The sequence below is a fragment of the Bufo gargarizans genome, chromosome 5 (assembly GCF_014858855.1).
Source record: "Bufo gargarizans isolate SCDJY-AF-19 chromosome 5, ASM1485885v1, whole genome shotgun sequence".
NCBI classification, from domain to species: domain Eukaryota; kingdom Metazoa; phylum Chordata; class Amphibia; order Anura; family Bufonidae; genus Bufo; species Bufo gargarizans.
The window spans coordinates 241755527-241774677 of NC_058084.1; the positions used below are offsets into that span (position 1 = coordinate 241755527).

General features: G+C 43.0%; 1 protein-coding gene across 1 annotated transcript in view; it reads right to left on the minus strand.

The window, feature by feature from the left end:
- Positions 1 to 19151, minus strand: part of SPATA48 (spermatogenesis associated 48) — a 77594-nt gene that overhangs the window by 15168 nt on the left and 43275 nt on the right. The window contains exons 4-8 of the mRNA XM_044295268.1: positions 11741 to 11879; positions 10330 to 10397; positions 9691 to 9732; positions 7020 to 7127; positions 5227 to 5334 (exon numbers count right to left, since the gene is read on the minus strand). Coding sequence (XP_044151203.1) covers positions 5227 to 5334; positions 7020 to 7127; positions 9691 to 9732; positions 10330 to 10397; positions 11741 to 11879 — 465 coding nt within the window. The remainder of the gene's footprint in view (positions 1 to 5226; positions 5335 to 7019; positions 7128 to 9690; positions 9733 to 10329; positions 10398 to 11740; positions 11880 to 19151) is intronic.

Genomic DNA, 19151 nt, shown 5'->3' on the forward strand with positions numbered 1-19151 from the left:
CCAGCCCGCTCATCTCCTCTGGAATGCGATCCTCCCTCTGAGCCAGCAGACGAATTCTCGGGCCTGCGCCGTGCGCGTCTGTATTCGGCGCAGGCGCAGTGACTGTCTGAATGCTCCCTGCGCCGGCATCTCCACTGCGCCTGCGCCATCTGTTCCTCGGAGCACTCTGACGTAATCGGCGCAGGCGCAGTGGAGATGTCTGTGCAGGGAGCGGTCAGACATTCACTGCGCCTGCGCCGAATACAGACGCGCACAGCGAGGCGCGAGAATTTTTCCACTGGCTCAGAGGGAGGATCGCATTCCAGAGGAGATGGGCGGGCTGGAGGGACGCGCTGGGTGGCATTTTGTGTGAGGTGATAGAAACCCTTCAATATAAATGCCTATTATTGTCCGCAAAGCGCGGACAAGAATAGGACATGTTATTTTTTTTAGCGGGGCCATGGAACAGAGCACCGGATGCGGACAGCACACGGAGTGCTGCGCGCATCTTTTGCGGCCCCATTGAAGTGAATGGGTCTGCATCCGAGCCGCCGATGCGGACCAAAACAACGCAGTGTGCATGAGGACAAAATATCTACAAAAATGTGAGGGGTGTACTCCCTTTTGTGAGATATTGTATGTCCGGGATCCCCTGCAGTTGTCTAGCACTCCATTATTCTTAATTTCAATGCCATGTTTGCCAACGCAGCGCTGCCCCTGTGTCACGGTCCCTCAGGTGACTGGTGTGAGGAAATCAGAGAGACTGGCTGAGCATGGAGGAATCTAACAGCCTCCTTGATTTCTCTTTATTCAGTGTTGATAGGGCTAATGACCACTTTTCTTTTCTCAGCTGTTGCTCAGTGGTCATCACTTCTACCCTTTATAGTCTGACCCCACCCTTCTGACTATGTGGTAGATAGCTTCATTTGGGTTTGGCTGAGCTGGCGTGAGGTTGTCTCTGGTGTTCCTATTCTTCCATCTCTACAGAAGTTAAGTGTCGCATTTGTTTATATTTGTCATTTTCCCTGTTGTTGTATCTGGGCCTGAGACAGAGACTTCCATTCGTCTATCTGGGGAGGAATGGGTTGTCTCTGGTCCTTAACTTATTCCAGGGCCTTATAGGGAAATCAGGGCTTAGGTATCCTGCATATGAATATTCCTACCTTCAGGGTTTATTCATATGGATAGGTAGTCAGGGCCCGGATAGGAGGTGACCTGTTTCTTTCCTAGTTTCCAGGCCCAGTTACTATTCCCCTTCCCTCCTGTGTTCAGTGTGGAGTTTCCACCCACTCTGATTGTGACATTATCTACCGCCTTAAAAAACACCATTTCATTCAGGTCAGTGCAGCTATGGATCCTATGTCTGTACTGGTTGGACATCTACAGGGACTGTCATTGGAGGTAGCTGACCTCCGTGCGACAGTCTAACGGATTTGGAGACCACATGCGGCTGATTCCGATGGTGGGTACCAGGCCTGCCCTGAACCTAAGGTCGCCCTCCCGGGTTTTCTGGGGGTAATGACAATTTCATTTGGTTCAGGGAATCGTGTAAGTTGTACGTCAAGCTGCATCCATACTCTTCTGGGGATTAGTGTCAGCGTGTGTGTACGATCATTTCTTTACTTAAGGATGATGCACAGTCTTGGGCTTTTTCTCTGCTGACCGGATCACCGCCTCTCCAGTCGGTAGATGACATTTTTAGAGCCTTGGGTCTTATTTATGATGACCCGGATCGGATCTCTCATGCTGAGACCAAGTTACGTAGTTTATGGCAGGGAGAGCACTCCACGGAAATCTACTGCTCTGAATTTAGGAGCTGGGCTACAGATACGGAGTGGAATGATCCTGCTCTCCGTAGCCAGTTCTGTCAGGGTCCATCTCAGAGGCTGCAGGACGCGTTGGCAATTCATGAAAAACCTGAGTCACTGGAAGCTGCTACGTCCCTTGCTGTATGTCTGGATAGACGCCTGAGGGGGAGATCTAAGGGTCCTCACCATCAGGACGCACTGTCATATAAGGTGGCGGCTTCCTTTGACACTTATGGTAAAGAGACACCTGTGGTTACACCTTGTGAGGAGCCTATGCAGTTGGGGAGAGCTACTCCTGGGACTGCTGGTAATAGCTCTGGTCATATAAAGGGAGTCTGTTTTTGTTGTGGAAAAAAGGGACATTACGTAAATATTTGTCCGTACATTCGGCGTCAAGATGTAAACAAAAGAAAAATGCTTAATCCCCAAATTACTATTAGTGGTGTGGGTGGGGAGCAAGAAAACTTACTTTTGTCATTTACTGGTAGTACCCGATTTCTCCTGTCTGCTGAGGTGGCGCTAGAGTCCAAAACTGTGGAAATTGAGGTATTTATCGACAGTGGGGCTGGGGTTAACCTGATTGATGGACAGTTTGTTTGTATTCATGGGTTGACTACTAGTGCACTAGAGAAAAGCATTTCTGTCTTTGCAATTGATTCTGCACCTCTTACCCCAAAATGCCTGTCGCAGGTGATAAATGACATCCATTTAAGAGTGGGTGATTTCCATCAGGAATCTGTTTCATGTTATGTGTTGGAGGGTCTTCCTGCTCCGATGGTTTTGGGTTTGCCATGGTTAAGCAAACCTAACCCTACCATCGACTGGCAAGCAAGACTCTCGATTGGAGTGATTTTTGCATGGACAACTGTCTCAATGCATCTTTCTCTGTGGTCACCACTAAAACTGTATCCTCGTTCGTTTCAGAATTCTCTGATGTGTTTTCTGAGAGTGGTTACCAGGAGTTACCCCCGCAACGGAAGTATGATTGTCCCGTCAATCTTATTCCTGGAGCTAAACTGCCCAAATCTCGGTTGTATAGTCTTTCGGAGCCCGAAAGAAAGGCTATGCAAGAGTATATCACCGAGAGCTTGGCGAATGGTCATTTTGAGAATCTGGTCATGCCTTTTGGGTTAACCAATTCTCCAGCGGTTTTTCAACACTATCAATTACATCTTTCATCATCTGGTGGGGAGATTTGTTGTATATCTGGATGACATACTAATTTATTCTCCAGACATGGAGACTCATCAGGATCATGTTAGACAGGTGTTACAGCTCCTAAGAGAAAATAAATTGTATGCAAAGATGGAAAAATGTGTTTTTGCTGTTCGGGAAGTGCAATTCCTGAGTTACCTGCTCTCATCCTAAGGTTTTCGTATGGATCCCGAGAAAGTTCGTGCGGTGTTGGACTGGGATCGACCTGAAAATTGAAAGCACTTATGCGTTCTTTGGGATTCACCAACTACCGTGAATTCATCTTGAACTATTCTACTGTGGTTAAACCTTTAACAGCATGACTAGGAAGGGGTTCGATTTCTCTGTTTGGTTTGAGCCGGCATTACAAGCCTTTTCTGCTGTGAAGGAATGTTTTGCTTCAGCCCCTATTCTGGTGCAACCGGATGTGTCTCAGCCATTCATTGTAGAGGTTGACTACCCGGATTAGTGTTGTCCAGGAGGTGACCTGTTTATTTGTAGTTTCCAGGCCCAGTTACTGTTCCCCTTCCCTCCTGTGTTCAGTCTGGAGTTTTCCCCTCACACTGATCATGACACCCTGCTCTCCTCATACATCGGGACTCAGGAGCTGGCCCCTCCTCCTTTCAGCTTCCATCAGCCTCCCCTGCTGCAGGGCGCTGTATAGCTCCGGCGCCCGTCCAAACTAACCAATAGCAAAGCTCCTTACTGTATGGAGCTTTGCTTTTGGTTATTTCAGGCACTTTGCTACCTGTGGCATTCACTGTGCGCCCTGTGCTGCTGAATGTAGGGGAAAAGTCTAAAGTGTATTGGTATGCCTTAGACTTTTTTCAGAGAGTAAAACATCCTGAACAGGCGTCTATGACTCTTGTACATGCATTATTGCGACCTCTGGTAATGAGCATCAGGACTCCAACAGTGTTCTTGTGGTGCTGTTTTTTTTAATAATCTATGCTGAGTGGCATAATTTATTTATTATGGGGACACTAATGTGTAGCGTTATCTATATTGGGAGCAGTGTGGGGCCATTAAAGATACTGGGGATACTTAGAGGGCCATATGGGTGGGGCATTAAGGGGGGTCTGTTATAGATATTGGGGCACAAAGGGGGGCATTATTTGTACTGAGGGCATTGTGAGGGCATAATATATGATAAGGGCACTGCACGGGTTGGGGTTTAAAAAAACAACAACAATGAAGTTCATCTGTTTTTAGTCTGTTTTTCTGTTGGGCTAAATGGGATGCCTTCTACGACTCTCCCCGACGCACCACTCGTTAGCTGTTGCATCCCCTCATCTTCCTCATCTACGAATATATCAGGCAGTGGTTTCAGTTTAGGTTATTGTTTTAGTTTTGAATTTTACAGGATATGCTTCAAACTTACAAATAATTTATCATAATTTTTCTGGCGTTAAGAAAAAAAAAAAACACACACACACTTTTTGTGACTTTTTAAACACCACCTGCGCAAGTGGCATTTCTCTGCCGCATTTGCATTATTCTCGAAAAGTGGAGTAGCATGGGTGAGGAGAGGATGGAGTCTTTTATGCTAGTCTTCTGGTGTAGAAAAACTGATTTCAGTTCAGGTGCACGGACTTCCAAAGGCTGCACCTAATTTATGACAAGGCGTATGTCTCATCATAAATTAGGCGCAACCTCTGGCAGAGCACAGGGTTATCACAGACCGTTGTAAAATGCTGGTCTGTGATAAATCAAGCCCAATGTATAGACAGTCCTACCATATATTTGTAGGGCACAAGGACAATGTTAATGTCGTAATGTTGATCCTCTGTATGTAATACTATGATTGTAGTGCTCTGGATGCCCTTATTCTGTCTGTAGAGCTGTTCCGTTTGGTTCCGTTACGTTTAGTTGGGTCCCCATCGCGGACAGAATAACGCTGCAGTGTTTTTCTGTCCGCTATGTGGTGCGGAGCAAGACGGATCTGTCCTGACTCACAATGTAAGTCATTGGGGACGGATCCATTTTCTCTGACAAAATAGAAAACGTATCCATCCCCCATTGACTTTCAGTGGAGTTCATGACAGATCTGTCTTAGCTATATTAAAGATAATACAACTGGATCCGTTCATAACGGATGCAGGCGGTTGTATTATCAGAATGGAAGCGTTTTTGCTGATCCATGACGGATCCAGAAAAACACTGGTGTGAAAGTAGCCTAAGCAACACTTATTTATTAACAGCTTATATAATAGAATAGGAATTCAGAAATTCAGCCCACACCTACCGGTTGACTTTTGTGTCTGGAGATGACAAGTATGATGGAACATTAGAATGTGCTGGGTGGATAGCTATCCAATGAACCCTGCCAGTGTATCCAGGGATGTTTGGAGTACTAAAAAGAAGCAAATGACAATTAGATTGCCAAGGACAATGAGATATCATTAATCTCAAAGTAGTAGAAAAAAAGTAGTAAATACATTAATCTAAAGATTATTTTGCTTCATATGCATCCATAATGTTCATTAAACAAGAAATATTGGCAGCAATAAAATGGGTGCGCACAATTACAGTAATGCAGGGATGCTTCAAGGATAAAATAAAAAAGCCAGATGATGAGCTACAGCTACAATAGAAAAGTAGACATTTGACACGCATGTGTGTCTATATATATATATATATATATATATATATATATATATATATATATATAAAATTTAATATAAAAGAGTCCTCATGAGACAACCCCTTTAATTATTTATTATAATATTGATAGTAGAATCAGATTCTGTCTAAAGGGCCCTTTACACAGGCAGAGAATCGGCCAGATAATCGCTAACAAGCATTCATAGGAACAATCGTTAGCGATTATCTGGTGGTGTAAGGTGCCACCGATTACATGATGAACGAACATCTTTCATGTACTCACCTATATCGTTGTTTGCCAGAAGCAGATCATGCAGTCTAAACATCCTCTACTGCAGGCAAACAATGAATATGTATGGGGACAAGTGATGGCATTAGTGGTCGCTGCACCCCATACCAGGGTTGCCAACGTCCGTAGATTTACAGACATTCCGCAAAAACTATTTTTTTCTTTGGTCTGTAGCCTCCACCATAAAAAAATCCTGTCTGTGAATTATGTTCAGTATTCATGGCGCATGCACCATAAATAATGTACTGTGGAGGAGATTGCTGCATGTAAATGTAGTGGTGTCCTCCAGTGACGGACAGGTGTTTCCCGGGAAGGAACGCTTCCTTCCCAACAATCACCTGCTACATTGTCCCGTGTAATTCGGTATTTCATATATTCCCTGTACAATTACCATATTTAGGCCTAATGCACACGAAAGTTGTTCTTTGCGTCCGCAAATTGTGCGTCCGCCCAAAAAAACTGATGCAGCATCCATTTTTTTGGGAGGATCAGTTTGTTTCCACAAATCCCTTGTAATAAATGCCTATCCTTGTCCGCAAATGTGAAAAAAGTAGGACATGCACTATTTTTTTTTCTGAAGGGAAACACGGACAACGGACATGGAACACAAACGGATGAACTATCAGCATTTTTTTACTGACCCATTGAAATAAATGGGTCCCCATCCTATCCGCAAAAAAAAAGGAACGGAGGCAGAGAAAAACAACTGTTGTGTGCATGAGGCCTTACAGTTACTTACATTTCTTTCAACTGAATTTGTTGGTGTTTAAGGCTACATTAACACTTCGTCTTGTCATATGCGTTGAGAAAGCTCCCAGCTCGAATATCAATTATATAGTATCCATTGGCCTCATTTACCCAACAGAGGCCAAAAGTGTGTCCTTTTAGCCTCAGATAGGCTGGTATGCATCGGTTTACCTTTTTTCCCCCAGCTGTATGGAATAATGCAGTAGACTGCTCTATTCCATACAGAGGCATCCTGCAACACTGGAGTCTGCAGTGGCACCCATCAGAGATACGTGATGAAAACTCCTCCCAGCATATACCTCCAATGTGCATTGTGAATTACTGATATATTTTTGTAGACCGTCATATTCCAAAATTGTAAATTCAATATCAGACAGAAAACTTAAGATATTACATACTGTGCCGTGTTTGTGTATTGTGGTTGTACAGTTCGCATTTTCGTGAACGGTATGAAGCTTGAATTGGGATTATCTATATCTTCTGAGTTTGTAGAACCAGTAAAGCCACTGTGTGGATAAAAGCAAAGAGTATTGAATGCATCCATTCTTAAATTAAAACCTTGCATCATTGTTATACATTGATATTAATTTGGTATGAAAGATTGTTTAAAAAACGTTGTGTGATTATTGGTGAATGATGTAAAAGGATGCAAAAAATTATAGCATTTTTTCCCATCACTCCATCCCAAAGATATTAAAGGGGGATTATAATTATATATATCTATAGTGGGGTTTTGCTCTGGTACATAGGGTAAGCGGGCGCAGTACAGAGGCAAAGTACAAGTTTTTAACTCAAAACGTCAGTGCTTATTCACACGAGGTAACTTTGCAGTCTTGGTGTTACTTCACACACAATGTAAAGTTCATATAACACAAGTCACCTTGCTGGAGGTTCTGCCTCCAGTAGTCCACAACAGGCTTTAGGAGGCCTGATTCCCCAGCATGCGGCTCTCAGCCCTCCAGCACGGCAGAAAGCCTCAGATCCCAAAAACAGAGACATCTCTGCTGAGCCCAGCTGTCTATTTATCCACCTCAGCTACCCTAGCTTAAACACCCTTAATGACCAGACCACTTTTTACAATTCTGCACTACACTACTTTCACAGTTTATTGCTCGTTCATACAACTTACCACCCAAATGAATTTTACCTACTTTTCTTCTCACTAATAGAGCTTTCATTTGGTGGTATTTTATTGCTGCTGACATTTTAACTTTTTTTGATATTAATCAAAATTGACCAAATGTTTGCAAAAAAATGAAATTTTTTCACTTTCTGTTGTAAAATATTTCAAATAAAACTACATTTTTATAAAAAAAAATTCGCTAAATTTATGGTTCTACATGTCTGTGATAAAAAAAATGCAATAAGTGTATATTTATTGGTTTGGGTAAAAGTTATAGCGTTTACAAACTATGGTGCAAAAAAATAAATTTACACACTTTGACTTTCTGAGCACCTGTCATGTTTCCTGAGGTTCTGCAATGCCCAGACAGTAGAAACACCCCACAAATGACCCCATTTCGGAAAGTAGACACCCTAAGGTATTCGCTGATGGGCATAGTGAGTTCATGGAAGTTTTTCTTTTTTGGCACAAGTTAGTGGAAAATGATTTTTTTTCTTTTCTTACAAAGTCTCATATTCCACTAACTTGTGACAAAAAATAAAATTTTACATGAACTCACCATACCCCTCATGGAATACCTTGGGGTATCTTCTTTTCAAAATGGGGTCACATGTGGGGTATTTATACTGCCCTTGCATTTTAGGCATTCGTCAGCAAGAGCTGCACCCCCTTCATTGTTTACCTGGTACAGTTCTGTACACTGTGTAGTGGCTTTGCCTGGTATTGCAACTCAATATGATTGACATAAAGGGAATCTGACAGCTCCAAAACACCCTCCAAACTAGAGTAAGCAGTGTGCGTGAGCTCAGGAGTCCTCTCAGTGCATTTTGCTGCTGGTTTGTCCAAACACAGCATCGGAATGCAAGTATGAAGGTAAAAATTACACAACCGACTCAGCATCTCATACTATACACTGCTTACTAGAGTTTGGGGGTGTTTCAGAGCTGACTTATTCCCTTTATATTGGACTGAGCTGCATTATCAAGCACCAAGCCTGGCCACCACAAAATGTCCAGAGCTAGTAAACAGTGAAGGGGACCTTTAAGTTGGCTGAATGGTGTGGGACCCTATTGATCTGATATTGATGGCTACCTGATCATTAGGAAAGGCCACTAATACTTTAGTCCTGGAGAATGTCCAAAACAAATTAAGTAGCATAGTGTATGTGTGGTGCTCAACACACTGCACTTATCCCAATGTAAATCATGCTCTGGAGCAAAGAAATCCACCGTATTGACCATAGCCAAAGTAGCACTGCAGACAGATATTCCTCCGACACTTATGTTAAAATCAATCCCTTATTGATTGTCAATTTTTTTAATTTGATTATTATTTATTTTTTACCGGCACTCAATAAGGGGTTGATTTTAATGAGTGCTGAAGGAATACCTTTGTCTGTAGTCCTGGAAAACACTTTTAATTTCAATTGTGTCCTCCAATATTCCGCTAGATACAATGCAAAATAATAACCAATCAGATAATAGCTCTGATTTTTCAGATGCCCTTTTAAAATTAAAAGCAACACCTGATTGGTTGCTAAGGTAAACTGATCGACTGTTCATTTGCACTTGTTTTGATAAGGGTATATTCACATCTGCATTGGAGGCCTTTACAAATTCCATTCTAAATGCCAGACCAGACAAAGTAGTACAGGATGCCGCATTTTTTGTCCAGTAACATGTTAGGTTTTCTAACAGAAATGAGATGGATCTCATTATCATGGGGCGCTGTTCATTTCAGTCACTTGATGGAATAGCTGCTACCATTATTTTTGTTATTCTGCTCCCATAATAGTGCAAAACAAAAGAAATAAAAATGCTCATGGGAACCCATCCTTATTTGAGCTTTACCAATCTGGAGATACATCACATGGATACAAATTGGTTCTAGTTTGATCTTGATTGCCTTTGGTCTTGATGGTCTATATAAAGAAAAATAATGCTTACCAATAGCCTGGGATGTGGTCCATACGAGGATAGGGAGATATACTGGATGAGAGAACATTAGATATGAAATTAGTAAAACAATGGGGCAGTAAATCAAACCTTGAAAGTATATTCATTAATAAGTACACACAACAGAGAATTTAGTATTTACAAGGGACTGGTTTCTGTATAGAGTTGCATCCCAATGTAGTAGACTAGGGTTCATATAGTATGAAGAATAAAATAATTCACTGCACCAACAGATAATAAAACCACCACCAAATACACATGTATTGATGTATTCTGAAAAAGCAGTAATTACATTTTAATGTGTGTCCAATAACAAGCACATTTAAATTTCTTCTGGCCTGTACCTAAATTAGGTATTTCAGCTAACCTAAGCAGCACTTACTTTTCTTGATCCTGGCTGGGATCATGTGACTGATGAAATGGCTGCAGGCTCTCCCTCACATGTCCCCATAATGCAGATGCAACTGAACAGGAAAAAAGCGGGCAGTTAGGCAATCACATGATCCCAGCCACAAATGCGGAATTGGCACAGTGATGGAAGGGTAAATACTGCTAAAACTGATTCCTCTCCACAGGTTAGCTGAAAAAGACATTTTAGGTACAGACCCAGAAAGCCCCTTTAATACTTACAAGTCAAGAGGTTTTTTATGCCCATGGAACATTCTTGTTTGAAATCGGTCCCACATTCCACCAGCTACCTGAAAAGGTTGTTAAAAACAGGAAGGACTGTATAAATGAAATGTAAAACTGAATTAAAATGACCACCTACATTCAGCATTCTAACAAATAACTCAGGATAGGTCATCAATATCACACACGGCACATCTGCCAACCAGCTGTTTGAAGAGAAGGCAGTGCTCACACGAGCTCATGCCATCACAATCACAGTGGTGAGCAGGTTTAATTACATCTCAGCCGTCCATTCACTTCTATGTAACGACTCTGTAGTATTCAATTGAATAGGAAGGAGCCGTCCCTTTGAAGTGAATGGGACGGCTTAGGTGTAATTAAACCTGCTCACTGCAGTGGTTACAATGGCGAACTGGTAAACAATGAAGAGAAGGCAGCGCTCGTACAAGCACGGCCTTCTCTTCAAACAGCTGATTGTCAGGATGCCCTGTATCAGACCGTAGCTGATCTGATATTGATCACCTGTCCTGAGGATAATTAGGGGTCTGAATCAAGCCCAATTGTTGTAAAATATTTTTTTTTTGCTATGCTTCTTCCTCTGGCTTCGTTCTCTGCACCACAGGTCTGGTGCTTCTGTCACTGCTTGGTTACAGATTAAAGAGGTGATGTGTTAGTGTACAGCACTTGACCAATGCAGCCAATCACTGTACTCCAAAGGTATACCACTGAGGACAGTAATTTGCTGCAGTGGTCACTTGCCGTATATACCTGCACGACACCGGTGCAGTATGTAAAAAAGTAGTGGCAAGAAGATGGAACCAGTGATATTTTTTTATTTTTTTACAAAAATCAGGAGCTTGTCCTACATTTTAAATTATCTCAAACTAACCCCTTGAGCCACATAATACAAATATAAGCTACATGCACACGACTGTGCCGTTTTTTGCGGTCCGCAAAAAATGGCAGCCGCCCCGTGTGCCTTCCGCAATTTGTGGAACGGAATGGGTGGCCCATTGTAAACATGCCTATTCTTGTCTGCAAAACAAGACAAGGATAGGACATGCTATATTTTTTTTTGCGGGGCCTCGGAACAGGGCAACAGATGCGGACAGAACATGGAGTGCTGTCAGCATCTTTTGTGGCCCCATTGAAGTGAATGGGTCCGCAACCGAGCCTCAAAAACTGCGGCTCGGATGCGGACCCGAAAAACGGTTGTGTGGATGAGGCCATACTGTTTGAGTAAAACGTCTGATATTTTCTTATGCAGAAGAAAAAAAAATCAGGATAGGACAGGAAAAGCAGCATTCTACTCACATTACTTTGTGGGGACAATCAGATATTATGGTTGTATCAACATATGGAAGTTACTGATTGAATAACTGCAAATACAGCTTGTAAATGATATACATACTTGCCAAACTTCAGGCTGAGATGCATATCTTTTCAAGGTAAAGTGGTGTGAGACGGGGTCAGGCATTTTCTCTATTGTTGTCTCAGGTGGTTTTATTTTTGCTGGTAGCTTAGTGTCCCATGAAACATCTTCATAAGCTCTGTGAAAAAAATGTAAACTGAAAAAGTCTAAATATATAACAACCTAAAAGGGGTGCAGTTGAGCTGACGGCTCTAATTGTGGAAGCCAAACAGTGTCTACTCTGACAATTCTAAGGCCTCTTTCACACGGGCGTCTTATTTTTGGCCCGGATAAGAGGCGGGTGCGTTGCGGGAAAATGCGCGATTTTTCCGCGCGAGTGCAAAACATTGTAATACGTTTTGCACTCGCGTGAGAAAAATCGTGCATGTTTGGTACCCAAACCCGAACTTCTTCACAGAAGTTCGGGCTTGGGATTGATGTTCTGAAGATTGTATTATTTTCCCTTATAACATGGTTATAAGGGAAAATAATAGCATTCTGAATACAGAATGCATAGTATAATAGTGCTGGAGGGGTTAAAAAAAAAAAAAAAAAAGTTAACTCACCTTCTCCTCTTGATCACGTAGTTCCCGGTCTCTTTACTTCTTGAATGAGCTGTGGGCTAAATGACCTGTGGTGACGTCAGATCACATGCTCCAATCACATGCTCCATCACCGTGGTGATGGAGCATGTGATCTGACGTCACCACAGGTCCTTTAGCCCACAGCTCATTCAAGAAGTAAAGAGACCGGGAACTACGCGATCAAGAGGAGAAGGTGAGTTGACTTATTTTTTTTAACCCCTCCAGCCCTATTATACTATGCATTCTGTATTCAGAATGCTATTATTTTCCCTTATAACCATGTTATAAGGGAAAATAATACAGTGAATAGACTGTCACCTAGCAACCATGCGTGAAAATTGCACCGCATCCGCACTTGCTTGCAGATGCTATGCGATTTTCACGCAACCCGTTCACTTCTATGGGGCCTGCGTCGCGTGAAAATCGCACAATATAGAGCATGCTGCGATTTTTCACTCAACGCACAAGTGATGCGTGAAAATCACCGCTCATGTGCACAGCCCCATAGAAATGAATGGGTCAGGATTCAGTGCGGGTGCAATACGTTCACCCCTTCAAGGCCAAGCTAGTTTTCACCTTCCTGCCCAGGCCATTTTTAGCAAATCTGACATGTCACTTTATGTGGTAATAACTTTAAAACGCTTTTACTTATCCAAGTCATTCTGAGACTGTTTTCTCGTCACATATTGTACTTCATGACAGTGGTAAAATGGAATAAAAAAAATTCTTTTTTATTTATAAAAAAAATACCAAATTTACCCAAAGTTTTGAAAAATTTGCAAATTTCAATTTCTCTACTTTTATAATAGATAGTAATACCTCCAAAAATAGTTATTACTTTACATTCTCCATATGTCTACTTCATGTTTGGATTATTTTGTAAATGCAATTTTATTTTTGGGGGACGTTAGAAGGCTTAGAAGTTTAGAAGCAAATCTTGAAGTTTTTCAGAAAATTTCCAAAACCCACTTTTTAAGGACCAGTTCAGGTCTGAAGTCACTTTGTGAGGCTTACATAATAGAAACCACCCAAAAATGACCTCATTTTAGAAACTACACCCCTCAATGTATTCAAAACTGATTTTACAAACGTTGTTAATCCTTTAGGTGTTCCACAAGAATTAAAGGAAAATGGAGATTACATTTCAGAATTTCACCTTTTTGGTAGATTTTCAATTTTAATCCATTTTTCCAGTAACAAAGCAATGGTTAGCTAAGCAAAAAACAGCTAAGCAAAACACAATATTTATTATCCTGATTCAACTCGCGCATCGCATCCGTGCGGAATACTCGCCCGTGTGAAAGGGCCCTTAGGCCTTAGTGACCAATACATTTTCATTTCCAAGAGCTTTCCAAGAGCTGTATCTTTTTCAGTTTTCCATCGATGTAGCTGTATTAGAGTGGGTTTTTTTTGTGGCACAAGTTGTAGCTTTAATAGCACTACTTTAGGGTAGACTTAATAATACATTTTTATTAAAGGGAATGTCTCACTTTAGCCAATGGCATTTATCCTGTAGACAAAGTTAATACAAGGCACTTACTAATATATTGTGATTGTCCATATTGCTTCCTCTGCCAGCTTGATTTATTTTTCCATCACATTATACACTGCTTATATCCAGGGGTTACGAACACCCTGCAATCCAGCAGCGGTGGCTGTGCTCGCACAATATAGGAAAAGGCACAGGCCTCTCTAGTGGCCAGAAGCACAAGAGTGTGCATGGGCTGGTGTTTTTTCCTATAGTGTGAACGCACTACTGGTTGCAGGGTGGTAGTAACCCCTGGATACGAGCAGTGTATAATCAAATGGAAAAGTTATTCAAACCAATAAATGAGGCAATATGGACAATGACAATACATTAGTAAGTGCCTTGTATTAACTTTGTGTACATAATAAATGCCATTTGCTGAAGAGAGATGCCTCCTTTAACTCTTTCTGGAGGGTGGATGTGAAAAAATAGCAATACTACCACTGGGTTTTTACTATATAAATCTTGCTGTGTTCAATTTTTTATGTTTTACTAATTTTGCACAATAAAAACCTTTTTTTTTAATAAAAAAAAAATATTTTTGCATTGCTGCATCCCAAGATCCATAACTCCCCCCCCCCCTCCTTTCTCCAAATCTATATACGAGGGCTTGAATTTTGAGATACCATTTTGGGTTACACACACACTTTTTGATCACTTTTTATTCTGTTTTTTTTGTGATAAATAAGCAAAAAACATAAATTCTGTGCGTGATAAATTTCATAATTGTATGGTGTGGGTCATTAAAGATGCACAGATACCAAATATGTGGAGAGGATTTTATTTTTGCAACTTATTTCCATTGAAAATAATATTTTTTAGGTGAAAAAGGTGAATTTTTTGAAGGCCCTATTCACATGATTGTATTTTTGGTCTGTGCCCAATTTGCAGATCGCACATTATTTGCAGATCGCACATGTATATATTCTATGGGTCAGCGAAAAAAAACATCCGTATCTCCATTCTATAGTCTGGCAAAAAAGATAGAACATGTCCTATTTTTGTCCGTTTTGCGGTCCAGAATAGGCATTGTTACAACTGATCTGCAAAAAAAAAAAAAAAAAAAGGGTGAAACATGGACGTCACATGGAACACCATCCATATCTTTTGTGGATTCGCGTTTTGCGGACTGCAAAATGCATGCGGTCGTGTGAACGCACCTAAACCTGGATTTTTTTTTATTTAATAAAACTTTATTTAACTTTTTTTTAATCATGTATGCAGTACAGTGTATAATACTTTCAAAGCTATACAGACAGGCTGTGCCAAAGAGGTGTAGCCTGATGGATAAACATTGCAGGCAGACCTGGTGGGCCTTCACTAGGCCCCTCGACGTCCATGCTGTGATATCAGTACCCTGCAATCTCATTCACAGGGTGCTGATGCCTGACAGAGGGAGCTTTCTCCCTCTAAACCACTTAGATGCTGTGGTCACTATTGGTCATCTAAAGGGTTAAACATCACAGATCATCGCTTCTGATGGTTCTGGCTGTTAGAGCAGGAGCCAGACTTTCATGTGCCTTAGACTAGGCTACTGTAAAAAGGAGGAGGCCTAGCCTAAGGCACATTAGTGACCACTGTAAAAAAGCTTATTGGTGGTCCTCAACGTGTAAAAGTGGCCCTAGAAAAAATCTAGAAGTAGCCTTAGTAGCCATTGTAGTCTGTGGTATAATGTGAGAAGTCACCTAAGGGAACTACAAATAAAGGTTAAAAAAAAAAAAAAGGGTAATTTTTTTTAAATATTAAAACAAAAAAATAAAATAAATCAAATCACCCCCTTTGCAAATACATATAGCACAAGTACAAAATCTGCAGGCTCTCTAGGACATCTGACCTACATCCTATGGCAGTGATGGCGAACCTTTTAGAGGCCGAGTGCCCAAACTGCAACCCAAAACCCACTTATTTATAGCAAAGTGCCAGCATAGTATATCCTCTATGTACTTTATCATTTAGCTATAATAGCCTGCCTACATTCAGTGCTCTGCCTGTGCTGTTCATAGTGCGTCTGCGCTGATGAATGGCAGGAAAAGTCTAAGGCATATTGGTAGACCATAGACTTATTCCAGGGTGTGGGTGCCCACAGAGAGGGCTCTGAGTGCCGCCTCTGGCACCCGTGCCATAGGTTCGCCATCACTGTCCTATGGCATTAAGAAAAAAGAGGAGTTTTACACACAAGTTGGGAGGGGGCAGATTGGTAACTTAAAGTGGCCCTGGAAAAAAATCCAGAAGTGGCCTCAGTGGCCTTTGCAGTATGTGATATAAGCAATATAATGATTGCATGTTGGAAGTACCCTAGGGGAACTAAAAATAAATGGTAAAAAAAAAGTGTTTAGAAATATTAAAACAAAAAAATTTAAAATTTAAACCACTCCTTTTCTCATTTTTGTCAAGGCTGTTGCAGCCTGTGATTGTGGGAGGGGCGTAGGCTTTATAAGCCCCCCTCCCACGGTCATCCGACGCTGGAGTCATCTCGTGCAACCCACTTTGTTTCGCCAGTCCTGTACGAACACAACATTGCTGGCTGCTTCCGCTACCTCCTGCCGGCCACGGAAACCGCCATCCCACCCCCAACCTCGATGCCACTGCTGGTCCACGGTCACCAGGGGAGGGTGGTCCGGCACTGGCCTCCGCTTCCGCCCGCCCTTCTTCACCCAGCGCCTCCCGTCTTCACCACCCAGTCACCCCAAGTCTGGCGCCCCTCCATATTTCCTCTCTCACCTCGCCTGGTGCGCTCCAGGGGCTGCCCGGCAGACTGCACGGTCGGCCACTCCACCGTCCGGCTTCCTTTCAATCCCGGTGGGGGGGGTCGGCTTCTCCTCATCCTTGCCCCTCATCCACTGTCACAGTAACAGTCATTCCACCCCACAAGAATACCCATGCACGTCAGGGGGCCAGCTAGGACAATCAACACAAAAGAAACAACTACCAAATGTGAAATAAAAGAAAAATCACTATAAACTCGCCACATGTTTGCTAATTTGCTAAAAAAAATAAAAATTAAAAAGAAACCCGCCACATGTTGATAAAGGAGCAATAAAAACAAAACAAAAAACGCCACATGTTTAAAAAAATTATTATTTTTTTCCTTATCATCGTATTAACGCCGTAATGTCCACCCTTTTACGTTACAGAGCTACCTTTCCGGTTCCTTCTGACAGAGCCATTGTACGCCAACCGTTTTATTACGGAATTTACCTGACCCATTTTTTGTCCATCAAAATCTTCATCTGCAGGTTGGTATTTCGTGCATTTCTCTCACTAGTCGCCGCACACCACACTCTGGGTACAGTAGCCTGGACACATCTGCTCGTCCACGTCTATGCCTGTCTCAATGTCACAGCATTTGTTTGTCATGCACGTCCGTTTTTACGTCCCCCGTGTCTCTCATGTCCCAGCCTGCTTTTCGTTATTCAGGCCACGTCTGTCTTCACGTCTCACGCCTGTTTCCGTTATTCAGGCCATGTTTGTTCTTACGTCTCACGCCTGTTTTCATTATTCAGGCCACGTCTATCTTCACGTTCCACGCCTGTTTTCGTTATTCAGGCCACGTCTGTCTTCACGTCTCACGCCTGTTTTCGTTATTCAGGCCACGTCCGTCATTTCCGTTTTCACACCTGTTTTCGTTATTCAGGCCACGTCTCTTTACGTCTCACGCCTGTTTCGTTATTCAGGCCACGTCTCTCTTTACGTCTCAAGCCTGTTTTCGTTATTCAGGTCGCGTCCGTCATTCACGTCTCACGCCTGTTTCCATTTGTTCAGCCCATGTCTGTCATTTACGTCTCCCGCTTGTTGGTATCATTCTGGCTACGTCTGCCGACGCTCCACACCGGTTCACATCATGCAGCCCTCATCTGTCTTCCATGTTTCAGTCCGTCCGTTATGTATCACGCCTGTTTTATGATTTGATCACAACCGTCAGTCACGTCTTCGCCTGTTTCATTATTCAGCCCACGTCCGTCATATACGTCTCACGCCTGTTTGCGTCATTCAGGCCACGTCTCGTCCTCTTTTTTTCACTGGCCACTGGCCCTCCGCTAAAACTGTTACATTTATCTCAGTCAAAGACCCGTTTTCGTCTACACCGCCACGAATCATCAGGATCTGAACCCTCGGTAAAAGCGTTGTCATGTTTCTTCAGGTCGCTCAAAGCATTTAGCCGGGGGCTGCAAACGCAACGCACCTCCGGCTGTCAGGGCCCTAACGTTCCAGAGGCTACGTCTCGGTTAAAAAAAAAAAAAAAAAAGTTTTAAACCTTGTCCTCTCTTTCAGCTTCCCATTATGTCACATCGTTCCGAATTAGACTATTCCGCATCCCTTCCGGATTCCCTGGCTTTTAGCCATGCCAGCGTGGGGTCACTCCGAAGCTGGACGATCCCCAAGATTATAGCCGAATTAACCAAAAGAGGGATTCAGTACCCAGCTTCTGCCAGGAAGGCGGAGCTCTATTGACTCCTCGTGTCCGATCCGTCCCACTCCGAAGACCAGGTGTCAATATCAACTATCCAGTTGTCATTGACCCAGCTGCACGCCACCATCAACACCCTAGCCACCTCAGTATCAGACATTCAGACCAGACTGTCGGCAGTAGAGTCCAGAGACCCGTCTCCCAGCATCCCCGTCCCTCTTCTCCGGGTCGCTTCCACGTCCCAATCCACATCTTCAGGTAGGGTTCCTGTTCTTGTCTGAGGTAGCCCCATCCCATTTCGTGACTGACACCCTCAAACGAGACATCTTGGAAGGGAAGGACGTCAATTTAGCCGCCAATACTCATTGCCACCCACGACACAGTTGAGAATAGGACCATAGCCTGCGAGAATGTGACGATAGTCCTCAGGTCCAGGGATGCCCGATTGAACAGGAAACTGTCCATTCCAGAATTCGTCCTGGCCTTTAGCCTGTTCAGGGACATAATCTGCTCTGCCTTCCCCAAAAGGCGCGGGGAGTTGGATTTGTACCTTTACAGAGTCACGGATCTGGGGCATAAGTATGGAGGGTACGCATTCTACGATTATCACTGCTCCTTCTCGGTCAAAGCCACGGCGGCCTTTGCCCAGTTCCAACGGGTCAACAATTGGGCATCCCTCGACATGGAACTGTTTTGCCGACATTTTGCCGGTTTTAAAGCCCCCGCTTGCGCGTCATGCCAGTCCATCCTGCATGCCTCAGACTGGTGTCCAAGCCTTCCATCATCCCTGCCCAGATCTGTGGCAGGCTCTTCGGGGTCCCAGCCTAGACACAACTCGGGCACCGACAAGCTGGGTCGACCCATAGTCTTCCTAGGAAAAAAACAAACAGT